The sequence below is a fragment of the Mercenaria mercenaria genome, chromosome 10, assembly GCF_021730395.1.
Source record: "Mercenaria mercenaria strain notata chromosome 10, MADL_Memer_1, whole genome shotgun sequence".
Classification (NCBI taxonomy): domain Eukaryota; kingdom Metazoa; phylum Mollusca; class Bivalvia; order Venerida; family Veneridae; genus Mercenaria; species Mercenaria mercenaria.
In genome coordinates this window covers 9,517,993-9,535,974 of record NC_069370.1, presented here as the reverse complement: position 1 = coordinate 9,535,974, position 17,982 = coordinate 9,517,993, and the positions used below count along the sequence as shown (strand labels likewise).

At 35.2% G+C, this 17,982-nt stretch overlaps 1 protein-coding gene across 1 annotated transcript; it reads right to left on the bottom strand.

Annotated features, from left to right (window-relative positions):
- Window positions 1-553: 553 nt before the first annotated feature.
- On the bottom strand, window positions 554-12,401 carry LOC123559788 (uncharacterized). Its single transcript, XM_045351888.2, has 5 exons — window positions 12,277-12,401; window positions 10,688-10,825; window positions 9,477-9,606; window positions 3,843-4,054; window positions 554-2,745 (listed from the first exon to the last, which is right to left on the bottom strand). Exons 1-5 carry the CDS (start codon window positions 12,341-12,343, stop codon window positions 860-862), a joined length of 2,433 nt encoding a protein of 810 aa, XP_045207823.2. The 5' UTR covers window positions 12,344-12,401; the 3' UTR covers window positions 554-859.
- Window positions 12,402-17,982: the final 5,581 nt, after the last annotated feature.

The following is a 17,982-nucleotide window of genomic DNA, read 5'->3' as shown; positions in this document are numbered from 1 at the left end:
GTCGTCGGCGTCGTTTATAGTATAGGAGACGTTGGTCAAATTGACTTGTTTATGTAGTAAAAGAAAGTAGAATTTTTGACGTTTCGACAGGAAAGGCTAACATGTGATAAAAAGAATATTACATTTGTCATTTTCCACATTGAATTTATTAAACGCGCCTCGCATTTTATTATTTTATTCAACTCGTTTAATACATTCAATATGAAAAGACACTCATGTAATATCCTCTATTTATGTGTAATGAGGTTTGTTCACATTTCTACAAATGCAAAAAATCTGCTTGAAATGCTACCGAAATGTTAATTTTAGGTCAACAATGAAATAAAAACAAGAACTACTAAGAGAAAATGAGGGTTTTTTTTCCGCCATTATCTGACTAGCCCGGAAACGCTGCTTGATTACATATTTAGTACCATTGTATTTAATATTTAGTACTACTGTACCTAATATAAAAGACACACAACTTGGCACACTTTACATGAAAAATAAAAAGTTACCATGTCACACAATATGACGGGACAGAAAACGAGTAACCAGTAAATAAGAGCCAGACAACGTCATCAAATTTTTAATGAGATAAACATAGCAATATCTTGTTCTTTATGTAATTTATAATCAGATGAGTAAAGATCAATGTAAAAGATCCAATCATAATACATTTGTCATGGAAAAACTTCTGATATAATTACAATCTAAGTGTTCAAGTTATATTTTGGTTGAAAAAAGTTTTTGCATTCCGACATACATTTCGAATATACAAGATGACATAGCCACGCTGCTTAAAATACTTTCATCAAAGTCTTCAGAATAAAAAAAAATCTCTTTTTTTTTAATCAACTTAAATAATGGGCAAAATTATTTATAATTCAACCTCCGTGTCACTGGCATTGCCCTCAGCATGTAGAGTTTCACCATCCAGGTTCTCTGTTTTTATAGCAGTCGTGTTCGCTGTACCAACTGCAGTACTAGGTGTGTCTTCTATGGTACGAGACCATCTTCCTTCATGTCCACTGTCTGAATGAATATATGTTGGTGTAGAACATTCATATTGTTCCTGGGGCATGTTTTGAAATTCCGTTGGCTTATTTTCCGATATTATTACCGGTTTATCATCACTCATTTCAGGACGCGGTTGATATTCATAATGTATACAGGATTCTAATTCATTACTGACGTAATAACGTTTCTGACCATTGTCATCAAAGCTTCTCACATACAGTCTATCTGTAGTCATATCCTGGTCAAATGATTTGGTGGGGTCCTTGCTCATGCCGTCGGCTTTCTTTCCTACACATGTTTTTTGTTCATTTGGAGACAGCTGAACATTGTAAGACCAAACTGCATAAGATTCTGACCCTATACCTTTCAGTGGACATCCAGTTTCAGCGGGAGCCTGACTGACTTTTTTCTCACCTGTCTGCCGGCTAAGTTCTGTATTCGTACGGCCGCCACTCAAATCTTGTTTCTCAGATTTACGCCCTTCTTTGAATGATATAAATTTCCCTTCGTTTTCCCCACTTTCATCAATGTAATAGACTCCTGGTTCATGGTCCCAATACCAATGGGTTGTTTCAAGATTATCATGCTGCATACTAGGGTCTATTAAATGACCATAAAACATCGGGTCCTCTGTAGGCGCACGCTGTATTTCATGTTCTCTTGAAATTCCTGATGACTCGTTAGAAACATAACTTTCCGGGCGCTTCGTATGTTGTTGATAATACCTCAAGTTGTTATAGTACATTCGTGGATAGTCAGTACTACTGCTAACAGACATGTCATTGTTGGCATTTTCGTTTCCATTTTGTGATATATAAGGATACATACTCCTAATAGTATCGGGCGTTTTGTTATCTGGATTTATCCTTATCAGCAGTTTTTCTTCTAATACAGATTCTTCTTCTGAACTTGTTTCTGTGGTGTACTTTTCTATAGTATTTCTCATGGCATATCTGACATCTCCATTCCTCATGCTTTCGCACTGAAAACCTTGTAATGTCTTGCTATATGAATTTTCATTAGTGTTGCTAGCAAATTTTCTGTTTGAGATAGATTTCTTTAAATTTTTCAAGTTATTTGATATATCACTCATTTTCTTTTCAACCGTGTCGTCAAACTTCAAGCGCTGTCTACTGTTCTCCGTGTCCCACTCAATCCGGTATCTAACTGTTTTGCCTTTTTCAATGCGAGATTTATCCGAATTATGTGCGTGTCTCGCCGAATTATTTCGATATTTACAACTTGACTGTGATGCGTAGTCATCCTCAAAATCCGCCTCATTGTCATCATATTTATTACCAGTCACTTTATTTTTCGGCTCATCAGTATATGGATAGATTTGTCTTCTGGCATTCTTGCGCATGCGTGTCATGGAACCGGAAGGCTGTTTGGTCACCGGAAAATGTTGACTTCTCTGCGGGGTACGTTTGATTAGTTCCTCGCGTGACGAACAGTTCTGTAACTTTGCATGATTATTTCTAGACTGATAGAACGTGTCAAAAGGCGTGCCAGATGTTTGGAAGGAAGGCCGTCTCAAGCCTGTTTTGAATGACGATATTCTACTTCCGGAATGAGGATATAACATGACTCTGTCTCTATCAAACCTGTCGTCTATCTGCGAATTATTCATTCCTAGGTCTCTACGCGAGCTTGCCCTTCTGCTGATTTCCTGGTCTATTCGTTCTGGGAAATCATTACCGTACTCGGGAATGTCTGTTCGTGAGTTTAATAACCTTACCAGTTCCTCTGAAATTTGAGGGAAAAAAACATTAGATGGTATATAATATCATTAAGCTGCTAGGCTGCTTACTTCACGCAAATAACTCTTTCATATACCTTTGTATTGTATAAAGTAGGTCAGTCTGGTAATACAAGATATAACAAAAGTGTATGAGTACAATGAATTTTCCGACTTGAAACACAGAAGAAAGTGATATGACTTGATCATATTATGGCATCTTATATCTGTCTCCACTTTTCGTCCTTTCCACCCATTTTCATCACACTTGGTATATGTTATGATACTGTAGTGGCAGATATAAGAATATAGAGCTCCCCTCTAAACCCGGTGCTTGGGGCTTCACGGGTGTTATACGTTTTAATACCTATCATAGAATACCAAACTGAGTCTGTCAGTACTTTGTTTTCTTGCAGAGCAGTTTTTGGACCTTTTTGCGACCGAATTTTAGTCCCATTATCCTCCCATAAAGTGTATTTTTCCTTATTATTGACAAAATTTCTCCCATTTTTCCTAGCCAAAACTGTTAGTATATATTTAAAGACACTGGCCTCCAAATTGTACAACAACAAAGAAAATATTATTTGTGGTATCATTTTTCTTAAGAAGGTTTTGAAACATAACTAATGGCAGACTTTATGTTATGGAAACAAATGAGAATTAGTTGTTTTTATTATTTTTACATTAAAAATTGAAAAGTATTTGTATCGGGTTACTCGAGGTAAACTGCCTTAATAAAAAATCTTTATACATGTATCTAACGACCGTTTAATACGTATTCTTCCGTGATGTATTGGTCTAGAACCCGGGAAGTATTTAGTACCGTGGCAGCACGGGTTCGATTCCCGACTCGGTCGTGTTTTGTCTTGATTTGGCACCTTTAAGATAGTTTTGAAACAAAAAATTGATACTGAAAGATCTTTAAATGTCGATATGATAAACACCATACCAGAACAAGAGCTCAGTGAGGAACTATCGTAACTGTACTCAATAAAGAACTAGATACAATAGTTACGCACCAATCTTACAAATTTGAGTAAGTTAGATTTTCTGATATTGATCTCTGTTGCATATAGAAAAGACGTCTTCTAAAACTTCTGCTCACCTTCCTTCTGTTTATTTAGGGACTGTGTCCGGCTCAGTGAAGTTACCATACTCGCATTTCTAGGTCTGTAAGCATCAACCAATGACATTCCTTTTTTGCAACATAGAGTGTCTTTGATAAGGTCACCGCTGATTTCACACCAATCTGGTGGCGGCTCATTTGGCACGACACCCTTATCGAGGATATCTTTATATCTTTTCCTTACGATAGCCCTTTACGATTAAAAAAAAAATATCATAGAGCTACAAGTCAATGAAATTTTCATAGGCAAGGGGGGTATTCGATCTACTCCTTACCACCAAAACAAAATGGCGGCCAAAACTGAAAATGTGAGTTTTTCGTACTTTTTATCTTTTTCAAGGATTTCTAGACCATGACACATGGCTATCAACCTGCTCCACTGTTTTCTCTATCTATCGGTACCTTTAACATTGGAAACAGTGCTGTATTTTGTCTGGAATGCTGGTCATGGGATTTGAATCGATGGAAAATCCTTCGGTAAACACGGGATAAGGAATAGTGCGATTAGCAAAATGGTCTTTTTTCCTTATAATTCAAATAGTTGTGAGCTATTTTTCTGATTAGAAGAAAAAATTCAATATATATTTTCCATCATGGTTAGTCTGGAGCCGATTAAAAGTCGTAATTTTAAATTACACAGTTTTTTGTCTGATGGTAAGGAACAGTGTACGAAAATAAGAGGATAAGGCGCAGTTCCACTTCTTCAAGCAACTTTTTTCTTCGCTCTTTTCAGAGACAATCAAGTAAAAGTCTGTTACAATAATATTTTGGTGATCATTTATAACTATCTCTTGCTAAATGTAGTAAGATTTAAAAGGTATCCGCCTGTCTATCAGACACGTGATGTACTGAAAGCCAAATGTTTAGCAAGTATTTAATATAGTATCCCTCGCCAACATTTAAGTATCTATAAATTTCTATTTGGTATAGCGCCAAAGTCGTTAATAACAAGCAATTGCCTTACAAAAATGTTAAAATATTTTTTTTTGTCTTAAGAAACCATTAAAAGTTAAACCTACTTAAATACAAAGTGTTCTACTAAAGATAGTGAAAAATCAGCAACACCACTTAACTTGTTTAGGTGTTATGCATTGTTGAAGTATACCGCTCTTCTTTGTAATTTTGCGTTAAGATACATACGTTATGCGACATTTAGGCGCACTAATTCACGACTTTATGGATACACAAACACAAGAAATTATTCGTGGCTGAAGCTATAACCATGTATATGACTTTTCATAATTATGGTTAACTCTTACATTATAAGTTAACGTTGACTTAGAGTTATTAAGAATATTACCTCGCAAGTTCGCTAGTAGATTATTGAACAGACATTTAACTGTTACAAAACATATTTAAACATTGACAAAAGGCAAATCGCAAACATAATTAGCTCATAAAATCATAGATATACTCTTACGATGCCATTAACATATACATTTGGAAGAGCAATTTGAATATTTTATGTGTCCTGCTTGTATCTTAAGCTGCACTACAAAAGTAACGTAAGTATCATTGCACTGAATTACCTGGGTATGAGAAAAGATACATTCAAGTAATGGCTTAATATGTGGCAAATATGATTGTTATTTACTTACATTATGTATCTTTTACCACGAATTTAAGTGCATTTAATTATCAAGCTTTTCTTGGAAACATTTATGTCAATCAACAATAACACGTATCAAACTTGTCAAAACATAAAACATGCAACTTTAATTAATTTAATTAATTTTATTTTACAATAATACTTTTTAACAACAAATATTGTGGTTATACCTTTGTAGTAAAACCGTTGACATATAATTAGCATAATCTTATGCACAATATGACTTTACAATCTTGGTTACCATCTGATCAGAAATATGCTGATGGTAACGTATGTATCCCAAGTTAAGAATAACGAATAAATTCATTTTCGGGCACCAAAGTTCGTGTTCAAGATTGCCATCAAATTGAAGCCAACCATTGTAAATCAAAAGCACAAATACTTATTTATTCAAATCAGTTATTATTGTCAAATTAATTATTCGTATAGACAGCTTTGATAATCTCGTTCTCTTGTATATTTATAAGGTGACAGCCCTTATAACAAGCGCTTTTGTCATTGGATCCATGAATCACACAACATTAAGCTGTATAAAATGAAATGCACGAAGAAAAAGTACTTATTCAAATATTGAAAATTAAATGTAATCACAAGTCACCGTGTCAGAACTTTTCCAAAAAATGAAGAAAAGATAATTTTATTTGAGTACAACCACATTCATGAACCAAGCACCAACACAAACCGACAATTCTACATATAAAATTTCATTCAGAGAGTTAACAGTTTTATTAAGTCTGTCTTTACTGTAAAGACTTTTTCAAATATATCATCAGTCTTGTAAAAAATATCTCAAGATATATCACGGTTGGAACAAAATTTTATGCCCTTTTACTTGCAGATTTTTACCTTAACAGTAATTCAAGGTAGCTCTTTTACCTTTTAGTTACCAGTTCTACGGCAGCGATTCGTTTTAAGGTATCAATTTTAATAGAAACGAAAACAAAGTAATATAAGGTGGCATACGTTCTTAGTAAAAACTACAAACACTATCTTTTCGGTTAAGCCTGCGCTCCAACAACCAAAGCCTATTCAACAAACTAAGAAACAGACCCTCGAAACTCCGAAAGAAACATGGTACATTTTCACAGGGAATGTATAATGTCATATTATGACATTATACATTTCTTGTGAAAAAGTACTGTTTTTTTTTCGAAGTCTCAAAGTCTGTTTCTCATTTTGTTTTTCTTATTCTCTCTCCTCCCTTTTCTGTTTGCCCAAGGATTTAATTAGCATGGGGTTAATAGTTTCACTGTCTGATTCTCTCTTTTTAAAGGATTGCACTGCCTTTAGCCTTTTCACGTTCACGATACACCTTTCAGACTTCAGCCCTCGATTTTATAATAATGTTAACCTGATGTGCAACCCGCCACAAGTCAACAGTGAGTTATTATTACTGATATACGCACACATACACCAATAACATATGTATTGATACATACGTTACCGATCCTGTGCTATGGGTACCACGGGTATGCTGTTTCCATTCATTTTGTATTTAAAAAAATGTCAAACATGTATCTTTATGACATACGACCAATTCTGTAAATAAAACCTTTTTAACAAGAAATTAATATTAAAGCATATATTTTCAGATTTTAAAAATAGAATTTGCATGACATGTTTTAAACAAAAATAGTGATAAAAACAAAACTTTTCAGCAAATTATTTAATGCCTGAGCGTTTTATCTTGGAACCTTGACTTCAAAAAATAAAAAAAGCCTCATGTTGTATAAAATGGACTGTCAGTAAGATATCAAGTATGAAAGGATACATACGTTACCATACGTAACGTATGTATCGATAGTTTGTACTGTGTTTATGGCGTACTCAATATTTATAACAACATAAATATAACTGAAACAAAAATGTAATTGTCATATAATCACAAATAGGTTTTACTTTAAGATATATCAAATTAGCTTCCTATTTAAACCGAACATTACCAGCGGAGCCCATTGAACATTTTCATAAAAAGAAAACACGTCTTCAAGGACAAATATGCAACTTTAAATGTGTGAAATCTGCATCTTATGACGTAGACGATACAAACTGATGACACTGTCAATTAAAACTGAGTGACACTTATTTGTTTATGTTATTTTAGTAATGTTTGTATCGATCACATATCATTTTGCCATTTCTTATGCCATTTAAGTTAAGAAGGACCTCTGCTTCATAATAGATTTATTGAAAATGCATGCACTGTTTTGGCGTGAAAAAACTACTCTTAGTTCAACATGAATTGCTGTGATTTTCAATGTCTTAGAATAAAGGTAACGTTTGTATCATCGAAAGTGGAATCTTTACATAAGGAAAGTTTATGTGAAAAATATATCACTACTAAGTATATCTTGTATCAAATGTTATAACATGTTATTGAAACAAAACTAGAAATAACCTTTAAAGACACCAAAACGCTATTCTTTGTATGTCAAGCTCAAATATTCATAGTATGATAGATCCATAACCTAAGTATTCCTTCATCGGCGTCATATCTGTTTTATTGTTTAGGAATCGTAAAAACACAAACATACACATTATGATGCAGTTATTAATAATTAGGGAATATGTATTCTTTGCATTTACTAAAAAATCCGTCATTAACTATAAAAGCGGTCAAGCGTTGTGAATTTTTGTATAAAAATTGCGCATGGCGTCAGTAACGTATGTATTATTTTAAATTGTCTTTAGTACATTTTTTTTGGATTATGGATCTTATAAATCCAATTGACATTAGGTAACAAGTATAAACACATATTCATTGGCATTATAGTATGTTTAATTTGCTTCTGGGGCCTATTTTTAAACGAGCACGATAAGGAACACTCGATTGTTCGTCATTAACGACTTTTAACGATAGGAGGGTTTACACTATGGTTCACCTACAGTATAAGTGTAGTTTAACAGCCAGGATCATGATTCAGACCTCTTTAATTATTACATGGTAGAGAAATGGCTACTGGTTATTTCAGAAACGATGTGAGAAAACTGTAAAATCCCTTTGAAAAAATTGCACTGCACCTTATCCTCTAATTTTCGCACACTATTCCTTACCATCGGACAAAAATTGTGTTTTTGTGAAAATACGAACAATGATCTGCGCAAAACTAACAGTATTAGATAAGTATGTGGAAATATTCCTTCAAATCAGAAAAATAGCTTACAACCTGCAGTATATTAGGTAAAAAAGACCATTTTTGCAAGTCGCACTATTCCTTATCCCGTGTTTACCGGAGGATTTTCCATCGATTCAAATCTCATGACCAGCATTCCAGACAAACTAAAGTGCTGTTTCCAAAGGGAAAGGTACCGGTAGATAGAGAAAACAGTGGAGCAGGTTGATAGACATGTGTTATTGTCTAGATATCCTTGAAAAAGCAAAAAAGTAAGAAAAACTCACGTTTTCAGTTTTGGCCGCCATTTTTTTTTCCATGGTAAGGAGTAGATCGAATACCCCCCTTGATAGGGTAAACTTTTCAAAAATAAGATGTATATGACAAGTAAAGGTCTACAGTAGGTAAAATTCAAAACCATGCGCACGTGTGCAATTTAGCATTCTAGTAACCTAATTAATATGCAAGCGATGTGACTCCGTGGACGAGAGCTAAGGTCGTTGACTTCGAATCACTTGCCCCTTACCGCTGTGGGTTTTAAACCTCGTTTGTGGTGTGTAATTCTTTCATGAGAAGAAATGTTTCAGCTGGCTTGCAGGCAGTGTTCGTTAACCCCAAATGTAGGCGACATCTGCATTTTTGGGAAAGGTGTGGTCACTGTCATTCAGAAACAAGGTAACTCAGTCACATGTTGACTTAGAAGTTCGCTTGTAATTTTCTCCATTTTATAAATCTGCTCTTTGCACTGAAATGATCTGTCAGCGTGTAGTTTAAAATACAAAAGCGCATGCTGCCTGTGTCCAAACGTTTCTCAATCATCTATATTCATTGTGTAAGTATGCAAACACTAAATAAGTTGTAAATAAAGACTTCACAAATGACAGTACCCACCTTCTAGAATTAACCCTTTGGCAGTGTATGATAAACAGGATAGCGAGAAGGGCGATAACTCCCAGCACAACTCCAACAATAATTTCACCGGTATGTATTGTCCGCTCTGATATCACCAACTTCACCTTCTCTGTAATAATATATAAAGATATTCATTTGTTTGTTTCAGTGTAAGATCAGTTATTACATATATTTTTTTACTTTCTGATAAATTACAATGGAACCAGAAACGTCAATATTTTTTCCATACTGACGTCTGAGTTTCAAATCGGGTGTGTGACGTCATTTTAATGTATGTCATTGCGTTATTTAAGAAATAATATATCTCATCCAGTAATGTATCGGACGTCAGGCAGCTACATGACGTCAAAATTGACGTCATAATGCTCTCTTACCGGTCTGTGCGTCAACCGTTGTTTATCGCAGGAAATATTGCGTTTGATTTTCTTCTTTGTTTAACTGGAAATCAATTCGAGCCATGTTAGAATTTCTATTAACGTCAGTATTGTCAATCTTATTCAGGCTATTTAACAAATGCTTAATATTTATATAATATTAAAATGTGTAGATATGTTTGTAATAAAAAGCTTATTAGCTTTGCACCGAGAAATATGCAAATCGTTCTGTAGCGAAATAATATTGCGCTTCTAAAGTCATGCAATACATGTATTTCCACTGCAGAGCTCGTGTATATATTTCTCGGCCATCAAGTGAACACGATATGCAATAGTTTCACGTGCGGTGTAGCCGCTTGTGAACCTTATGTAATATGTTAAACGCGAATAACAGATATTTTAATCTCAGATGTAAAGCAAGTAATTCTTCATTTTCTTTACTTTTTTAACAAAATTTTATTCATTTCTTAGTTTCTCACATATTTTTCATTCATATGAAAATACTGAAGTTATTTCACTCTAAATTTCAAATAATTTACTAAAAATTACGCAGTAAAATATGCTCTTATAGAAAACGTATATCTTTATTTAAGATATATAAAATAACTATAAAAAATTACAGAGCTTTTACCACCTAGTAATCATTTCATCTTACAGTAAAAATAAAACATCTGACTTATTCTAACAACCTAGTTTGCTGCCGCTATTGATTCAAACTGGCATCAATCATAAACATTATCTATAGACAGCTTGCAAAATCAACTCTACATTCGTCGTCTGCTTCTGACAACCAGTTTCAATTCTCCCGAAACATACCCCAGTCAGTCTCGTCTGCAATATCCATTTGGCAAAGTCTTCCCATATCCTCTAACTTGCATACACATACCGCCCCGGAGGGTGCTGAGATACAGTCTGTAACATCTTGACAACCAATCACGTTGCACTTCGCCATCACTGAAACAATATAATGCTAATTAATGAACTTCAACCCAATGTATCATCTCTGACCAATTATACCATTCCAGTTACTTCTTTATTTCATATAAACAATGAATTCTTGAGACCTCATTTTCAGTATTTTAGGGCATTTCAATGATATGAAAACCATATATGGCATGTCTTCTTATCAAAAATAAAAAATATTGACATGTTATGTTACATAATTATAAGAAAAATAATCTGTTCTGAAAAACATCACCGTTTAGCAATTACGCGTATGTAGACATTTTCTCAATGAATAAAATTCCCAATGAAAATGGTCTCGATCTTTTCTCAACACTAAAAGCAATAAAACTAAGCCCAAAATATAACTGTCACGTACTCATATCATATGACATGACTCATTATACCAGATTTCATGGAACTACAATGTACATTTTGGACTACTTCATATGACCTAAGTTTCCATGAAAAATTCTGTCATGTTGTTATTTCATTATGAAAATGCTACCTACATGTCAAGCATAGATCTGTCGTGCGATTATAGCCAAAATATTGCAAAGAAAATAAGGAAAATAGTATTTGTATCTTCCAATATGCGATTTTTTTCGCGCCATTTTCCTATTAAGTACACCCGTCTGCACGTTTGATAAACCGGGAGTGATGGTGTAACGCAAATTATCCGGAAAAAGTAGCGTAAATACGGAAATAAAATCATTTTATGAATAATGACAACTTGTGAGTAAATTCATTACAGTGGCACTGTTCAGTACTACCTTTTTAAAGTCGAAATTATCTGACACGTTAAATAATTCAAAACAATGTCTTAAAATTAGCTTGAAATGTGGAGTTCACTTTAAACATGGCCAAATGCCTCTAAAATAAGCACACGGACCGACACATTTTATTTCATCAAATTACAGACAAAATTTTTATTTACGACTGTGAGTAGTTTCATTAAAATCTACATTCTAGAAAATTTTCCCATAGGCTCCCATTATGAAAAATTGCGCGAGGTCCAAATTTTTCAAATCAGTCTAGCAAGAAAATCAAGTACCCTATCTTTTTTATTTACTAAATTTTCTAAGTATATTCTGAAGTTTTGAAAAATCAGGGTTTAATCAAATTCTACATTGTAGAAAAAAATCGATCCGAACTTATAAATTAACAACCATGATAACACAGAATGACTTAAAGTGTTAGGATTATGGGCCTAACCATAAATGAAGCATTGCCGACGTTTCAACATATCATTTTCAATTTTTTTTTAATTGGAATATGTTATAGTATAGGGAGGTTAATGGAAATATTGGCTTATGTAGTTTCAGCTGCCTGAATGTTCCAAATTCAAATTTGCTGAAAGAAATGGAGAACGCTCTGTTTTTGACCTGCAGGTTTGTGTGGGTTTATGAAAATTTTTAACATTATTAGAGAAAACGTGTTGGAAAAGAACATTTCTTACAAACCTTCGTGACAAAACTTTCCTCTGTAACTCAGCGAACATGCGCACTGGAATGCACCATTATTATCCATTGCGCACGTGCCACCATTTTGGCATGGGTTAGGTAAACAAACGCTACTCTCGGGGGTCGGAACTAAAAAAAAAAAAAACAAATGTAGCAGACAATAAGTCATAGCAAAACAGAAATTTTACATATATGCTTGCAGTTATGTATATCTTAAAGAATCAAATGTTTTGTTTTAGACTTGCAAAGTTATTCAATTTCACGGATTACTTAAAAGTACGAATGATTTATTTTTCTGAATGGTGCTATGAAGATTTTATGTATAAAGGGCCACAAGTTATTCGACCGTAAAGCCCGATATATCCTGGGCATGCGTAACAAGGTCAGCTCAGTTCTGATCATTCTTATGAAATTTCACTCCTATGTCTACAATATTCAAGTCTCAGTCTCTTATCAGTCCGGAAAAAAAAATATTGAAAAATTATGACCTTTAAGCTATAACTCCCCAAAAACAGTCCGAGCGAAACGTGTCAACGATGCACATTTAGACTTTATACAATCACTTCTGAGTAATTTCATTGAAATCTGGACAGGAATTTCGGAGATAAAGCGAGGACAAGAATCTCAACATAAACTTTATGTACAATAATAATCAAAGAATCATAACCCCAGTGAAAAAGCATGCAACCCTGAAACCCGTAACACATTGCTGTTACTTAACCTATATAAAGTCCCCTTTAATCCAACCAATCGAACAGGAGAACATTAACTGAATATGACCTTAAATGGGCCATAACTCAGCAAAAGTAATCCAAGTATAGTAAGTGACATACGCAATCAGGCTCCATAATGCTAGTTATTAAATTATGCTAGTCATTCCTGTGAAGTTTCATTGAAATACAGTCAGGGATTTTCGAGGGCAAGCGCGGACAACAATCTTTACATAAATTTCAAACTTGAAATATATGCGCTACTAGGCTTGGTTCTGATCATTCCTATCAAGTTTTATTGAGATTGTTTCAGAAGTAAATGAGATTAACTTTAAAATATGGTCAAATCCTATCTAAAAATGACCTTTGGGCCGTAAGTCCACAAAAAAAAATCCAGGTCGGGACGTGCCGACGATGTGAACATCTAGGCTCCTTAGTCCTTATCAAGTTTCTTGTTTTTCTTTTACTTCGTGCATCAATGATTTTGGTACCAGTGCCAAAGGTTGTACGTCTGTGGTAAAAATGAGCTCGGCGTATACAATATGCAATAAAGTGCTTACAAGAGTTCATATTTTGAGACATTAGGTCATTACGAGCTGTTATTACTGTACCGCATAAATTACTGAACTTACAGGTTGTGACAGCTACTGTTACGGGAGCAGGTGGTGGTGGCGGTGGTGGTGACCGTTGGGACGTCCCCCTGATCTACTGTCGGCATTCTCTTTTTTCCTTTTAGTGCGTAAGCCTTTCTCGGTATTTTAGGTTCCGCCAATGTTCTGGCTGAGCGTTTGTTTTGAAACGAACGGCGGGATCCGTCAGCCGGAAGTACTGCTTTGTCGTCTGCAAGAACGTCTGACCAAGCATCGTATTGATCATCTGAAAAGATATGTTGGTCGCAGTGTACTTAAAGATATGAAAATGGCTGTGAAGTTTTCTCTTGCCAATTCATGAAGATTGTAATCTTTAGCAAGTTTTGATATTCCCGCTCTTGACTCGGGTATGTCAAATATCGTCGTGTAACCCATTTTAAAAAGGAAATATCTAGCTGCATTTTCTGGAAATCTTTACATGAATATTGACCAGAGTTTATATACTGTGGCAGAGTTATGAGCAAAAAAGTTCCATCAAAGGTCGTCGAGTAACCCAGTTTAAACAAGAAAATTCTAGCTGCATTTTCTGGAAACATTTAACAAAAACACTTTACATGAATATCGACCAAAGTTTTAATACTTTGGCAGAGTTATAAGCAAAAAAGATCTAATATACTTAAAAAAACTTTTGAATGCCTTGTTTTCATATATTTAAAACACGTACTGCATTTTATTGAATTTTCTTAAAAGTGTTTTAACCATACTGTACTCTATTGTTTCCAGAATTGTACTTGTATCCAATTGCATTTTTAATCAGTGACAAGGATCTTGTCATTATGGTTTTTGTCATACGTTTAATAAAATCACATAAATGAATGGCATTACAAAGTTCACCATGAGTAAATGATGCCAGAATTCCACACGCCGTATATTTTTCAAATTTCATTTTTAAACATAATGATCGGCAGTTATAATTTTGTAAGCATACTTCTTGTCTATAACAAAGGCTGAGTTGAGAATGAAGAGCGCGTTATTAGCCAGAATCAACCTAAAAATATCCTATATGTATTTTTAAAAAGAACTGGAAACGCTAGATTTAATATGAACTGTAAATAATCAAGGATGATCAAATGACATGACAATTTTTACTAAACTTTAGCTTTTCTTACCTGCATGTAACACGACTTCAAAAAAAAGTTTCTGGAAGATCTTTCAGAAAAATTATGATTCAATACATACTTGTAAAAAAAATGAATACATATTGAATATGTTACCGTAGCCTTACTAGGTACATGTTACTCGTTTCGTTTTTCATGAGGGCTTATACTATGATCTGATATCCCGGAACAGCGACAATAAAAAGTTATCACGCTGTCACTAAACTTCCTAATTATTTGGACTAACGTTACTGAAGCAGGCCCTGCTTATTTTGCTCATGGAAAAAAATGACTTGTCAGTAAATAAACAGGATGTATGTCTTAGTGAATGATGATCAACGTTTGGAGAAATTCGTCGAAAAAAAAAAAACAGCAAAAAACAAGAAGTATCTTTAAAGAAGAAACACGGCCGCATAAGTCAATGCACACTTTAAGCTACGAAACGCGCATGCACTCTGCACTTTTACATACTATCTAGTATTTATACAGCAAAACAAAATGTAGTTTTTAAAGTAAAATTTTCATGTTTTTTATGAAGAACACATTTTACAGAACACATATTTTACATCATAATTATATTTATCATAATCTAGGAAACTTTGACCAAAATATAAAACTAAAAAGGAGGGGCCGAAAAGTTGCCATGGGGACAGAATGACCATTTTTGAAATCGTCAAGGGATACAAAATGACCAATATGGGGACGAGTTGACTGGGGGCGAGTTGACTTACTAGGGGACGAGTTGACTGTAAATTGTTTACGGGAGATCACTCCGTAGCAGAATGGCAGAATAGTTCCACTACCGAGGGGATCAGGTTCAAGTTATGATGTAAGCTATTTCCACAGGAGTCTGCAACGGATTATACTGCCTAACAATACAGCTCAGAGCACACCCCTTCAGAAAATATTATCTATTCTATTCGAAACCCTGTGGAATTTTTCATCCACCAATCAAAATGTACAGATTAAGTCAGCTGTTAAATGACCTTTATCCCAGATATTTACAGGAAGTAAATGTGAAATCAACACCGGCCTGTGGCCCGGAAAAACAAATGAACCAACCTAAATGTATAATCACACTGGCCATAGCTTTTTCAGATCAAATGGTACCAACGTTGTTTGAATGGTGAATTTTACATAGAAACAAGAGCTGTCACTAATGGTGACAAATGCCCCCGCAGCACCTTGACCTTTGACCTGGTGACCTTGACCTTTGACCTGGTGACCCCAAATTCAGTAGGGGTGGTGTACTCAATAAGCACTACCAGCATGTGAAGTTTGAAGATCCTGGGTGAAGTGGTTCGCGAGTAAAGTGCCTTCATGCAAAAACTTAACATTGGCCCCTGTGACCTTGACCTTTGACCTGGTGACCCCAAAGTCAGTAGGGGTGGTGTACTCATAAAGTACTATCAGCATGTAAAGTTTGAAGGTCCTGGGTGAAGTAGTTTGCGAGTAAAGTGCCTTCATGCAAAAAATTAACATTGCCCCTGTGACCTTGACCTTTCACCTGGTGATCCCAAAGTCAGTAGGAGTGGTGTACTCAATAAGTACTATCAGCAAGTGAAATTTGAAGGTCCTGGGTGCAGTGGTTCGCGAGTAAAGTGCCTTCATGCAAAAAAATAACGTTGGCCCCTGTGACCTTGACCTTTGACCTGGTGACCCCAAAGTCAGTAGGGGTGGTGTACTTAATAAATACTACCAGCATGTGAAGTTTGAAGGTCCTGGGTGAAGTGGTTCGCGAGTAAAGTGCCTTCATGCAAAAAGTTAACGTTGGCCTCTGTGACCTTGACCTTTAACCTGGTGACCCCAAAGTCAGTAGGAGTGGTGTAATCAATAAGTACTATCAGCATGTGAAGTTTGAAGGTCCTGGGTGCAGTGGTTCGCGAGTAATGTGCCTTCATGCAAAAAGTTAACGTTGGCCCCTGTGACCTTGACCTTTGACCTGGTGACCCCAAAGTCAGTAGGGGTGGTATACTCAATAAGTACTATCAGCATGTGAAGTTTGAAGGTTCTTGGTGCAGTGGTTCGCGAGTAAAGTGCCTTCATGCAAAAAGTTAACGTTGTGACGAACGAACGAACGAACTAACGAACGAACGGACGGACAGTTGAAAACTTATATGCCTCCCTTCGGGGGCATAAAAAATGGAGAAACTGGACGAAATAACAAATTTCCGGTCTTGTACGTATGATTTAAAGGAATATCTACCCATTTTATAATTAATTAAATGAAAACGAGCGCAAATATGTGACCGTTTCTTAGAACATTTGTTGATTTACCTGAGATTTGTGCCGTTTATTCAAACACTTATATAAATGTCGGGCGGGGGAAGCAGATTTTTGTCATTTTTGAGAATATTGCATTATATGTAGTTCTTAGGCCTAAAAATGTTTGTTTCCGGTAGCCCGACCTATCCTAATTTTTTGGCCAGACCCTAAATTCTAAATGTACATAAGAGCATTAACGTCAGGTGCGTTTTATTTATTAACTCGAATTTTCAAGTTGGTATCTGGAAATTTCGAGCTACTAACTCGAAATTTCAACTCAGTTACGTTACCCGAACTCGAAATATCGAGTAACTATCTTTAAATTTCGACTTATTTAATACGAAATTTCGGGTTACTAACTCGAAATTTCTGGTTAGAACGGACCGACCCACCCACCCACATGCCGACCGGCTAGCTCACTCCTATATACCCCCAAACTTTGTTTGTGGGGGTATAATGATTTCACAGTATGATTTAGCCTATCTGAGGTACCCCAGTTACTAAGTATGTGATGAACTTGGCCTTTGACTCATGACAGCGGAAGTCATCTGCTGAGCACAGAATATCAAATAATTTATCTATGTTTTTTTTTTTTTTGTTAAGTTGAACATCACACCCACACATTTATAAGTCATTGGTGACTTTCCAGTTTTTCATGGTTGAGAAAGACCCCATGTGCCCCTTCGTGCATAATTTCAGACATGGACAGGCACATGGGTAGAACTGCTGACCTTCCACAAGCCAACAGGATGCTTCCTTGGCATGAAAGAATTCTACACAAGTCCCAGAAATCTCAAATAACTGACAGAAGAACCATCTTAAAACTAAAGGCCATTGTACGAGTTAGAGTTAGTAACCCGAAACTTCGAGTTAGCAAGTCAAAATTTCGAGTTACGCAAGTCGAAATTTCGAGATAGTATCTCAAAATTTCGAGTTACTAAGTCGAAATTTCGAGTTAGTATCTCGAAATTTCGAGTTAATAAA

Coding starts and splice junctions, on each gene's coding strand:
- LOC123559788 (XM_045351888.2), bottom strand. CDS start 12,343: ATGGATAATAATGGTGCATTCCAGTGCGCATGTTCGCTGAGTTACAGA. Junction 10,826..12,276: donor AGGAAAGTTTTGTCACGAAG/GTTTGTAAGAAA, acceptor ATATTGTTTCAG/TGATGGCGAAGTGCAACGTG. Junction 4,055..9,476: donor CAAAGGGTTAATTCTAGAAG/GTGGGTACTGTC, acceptor TTAATCGTAAAG/GGCTATCGTAAGGAAAAGAT.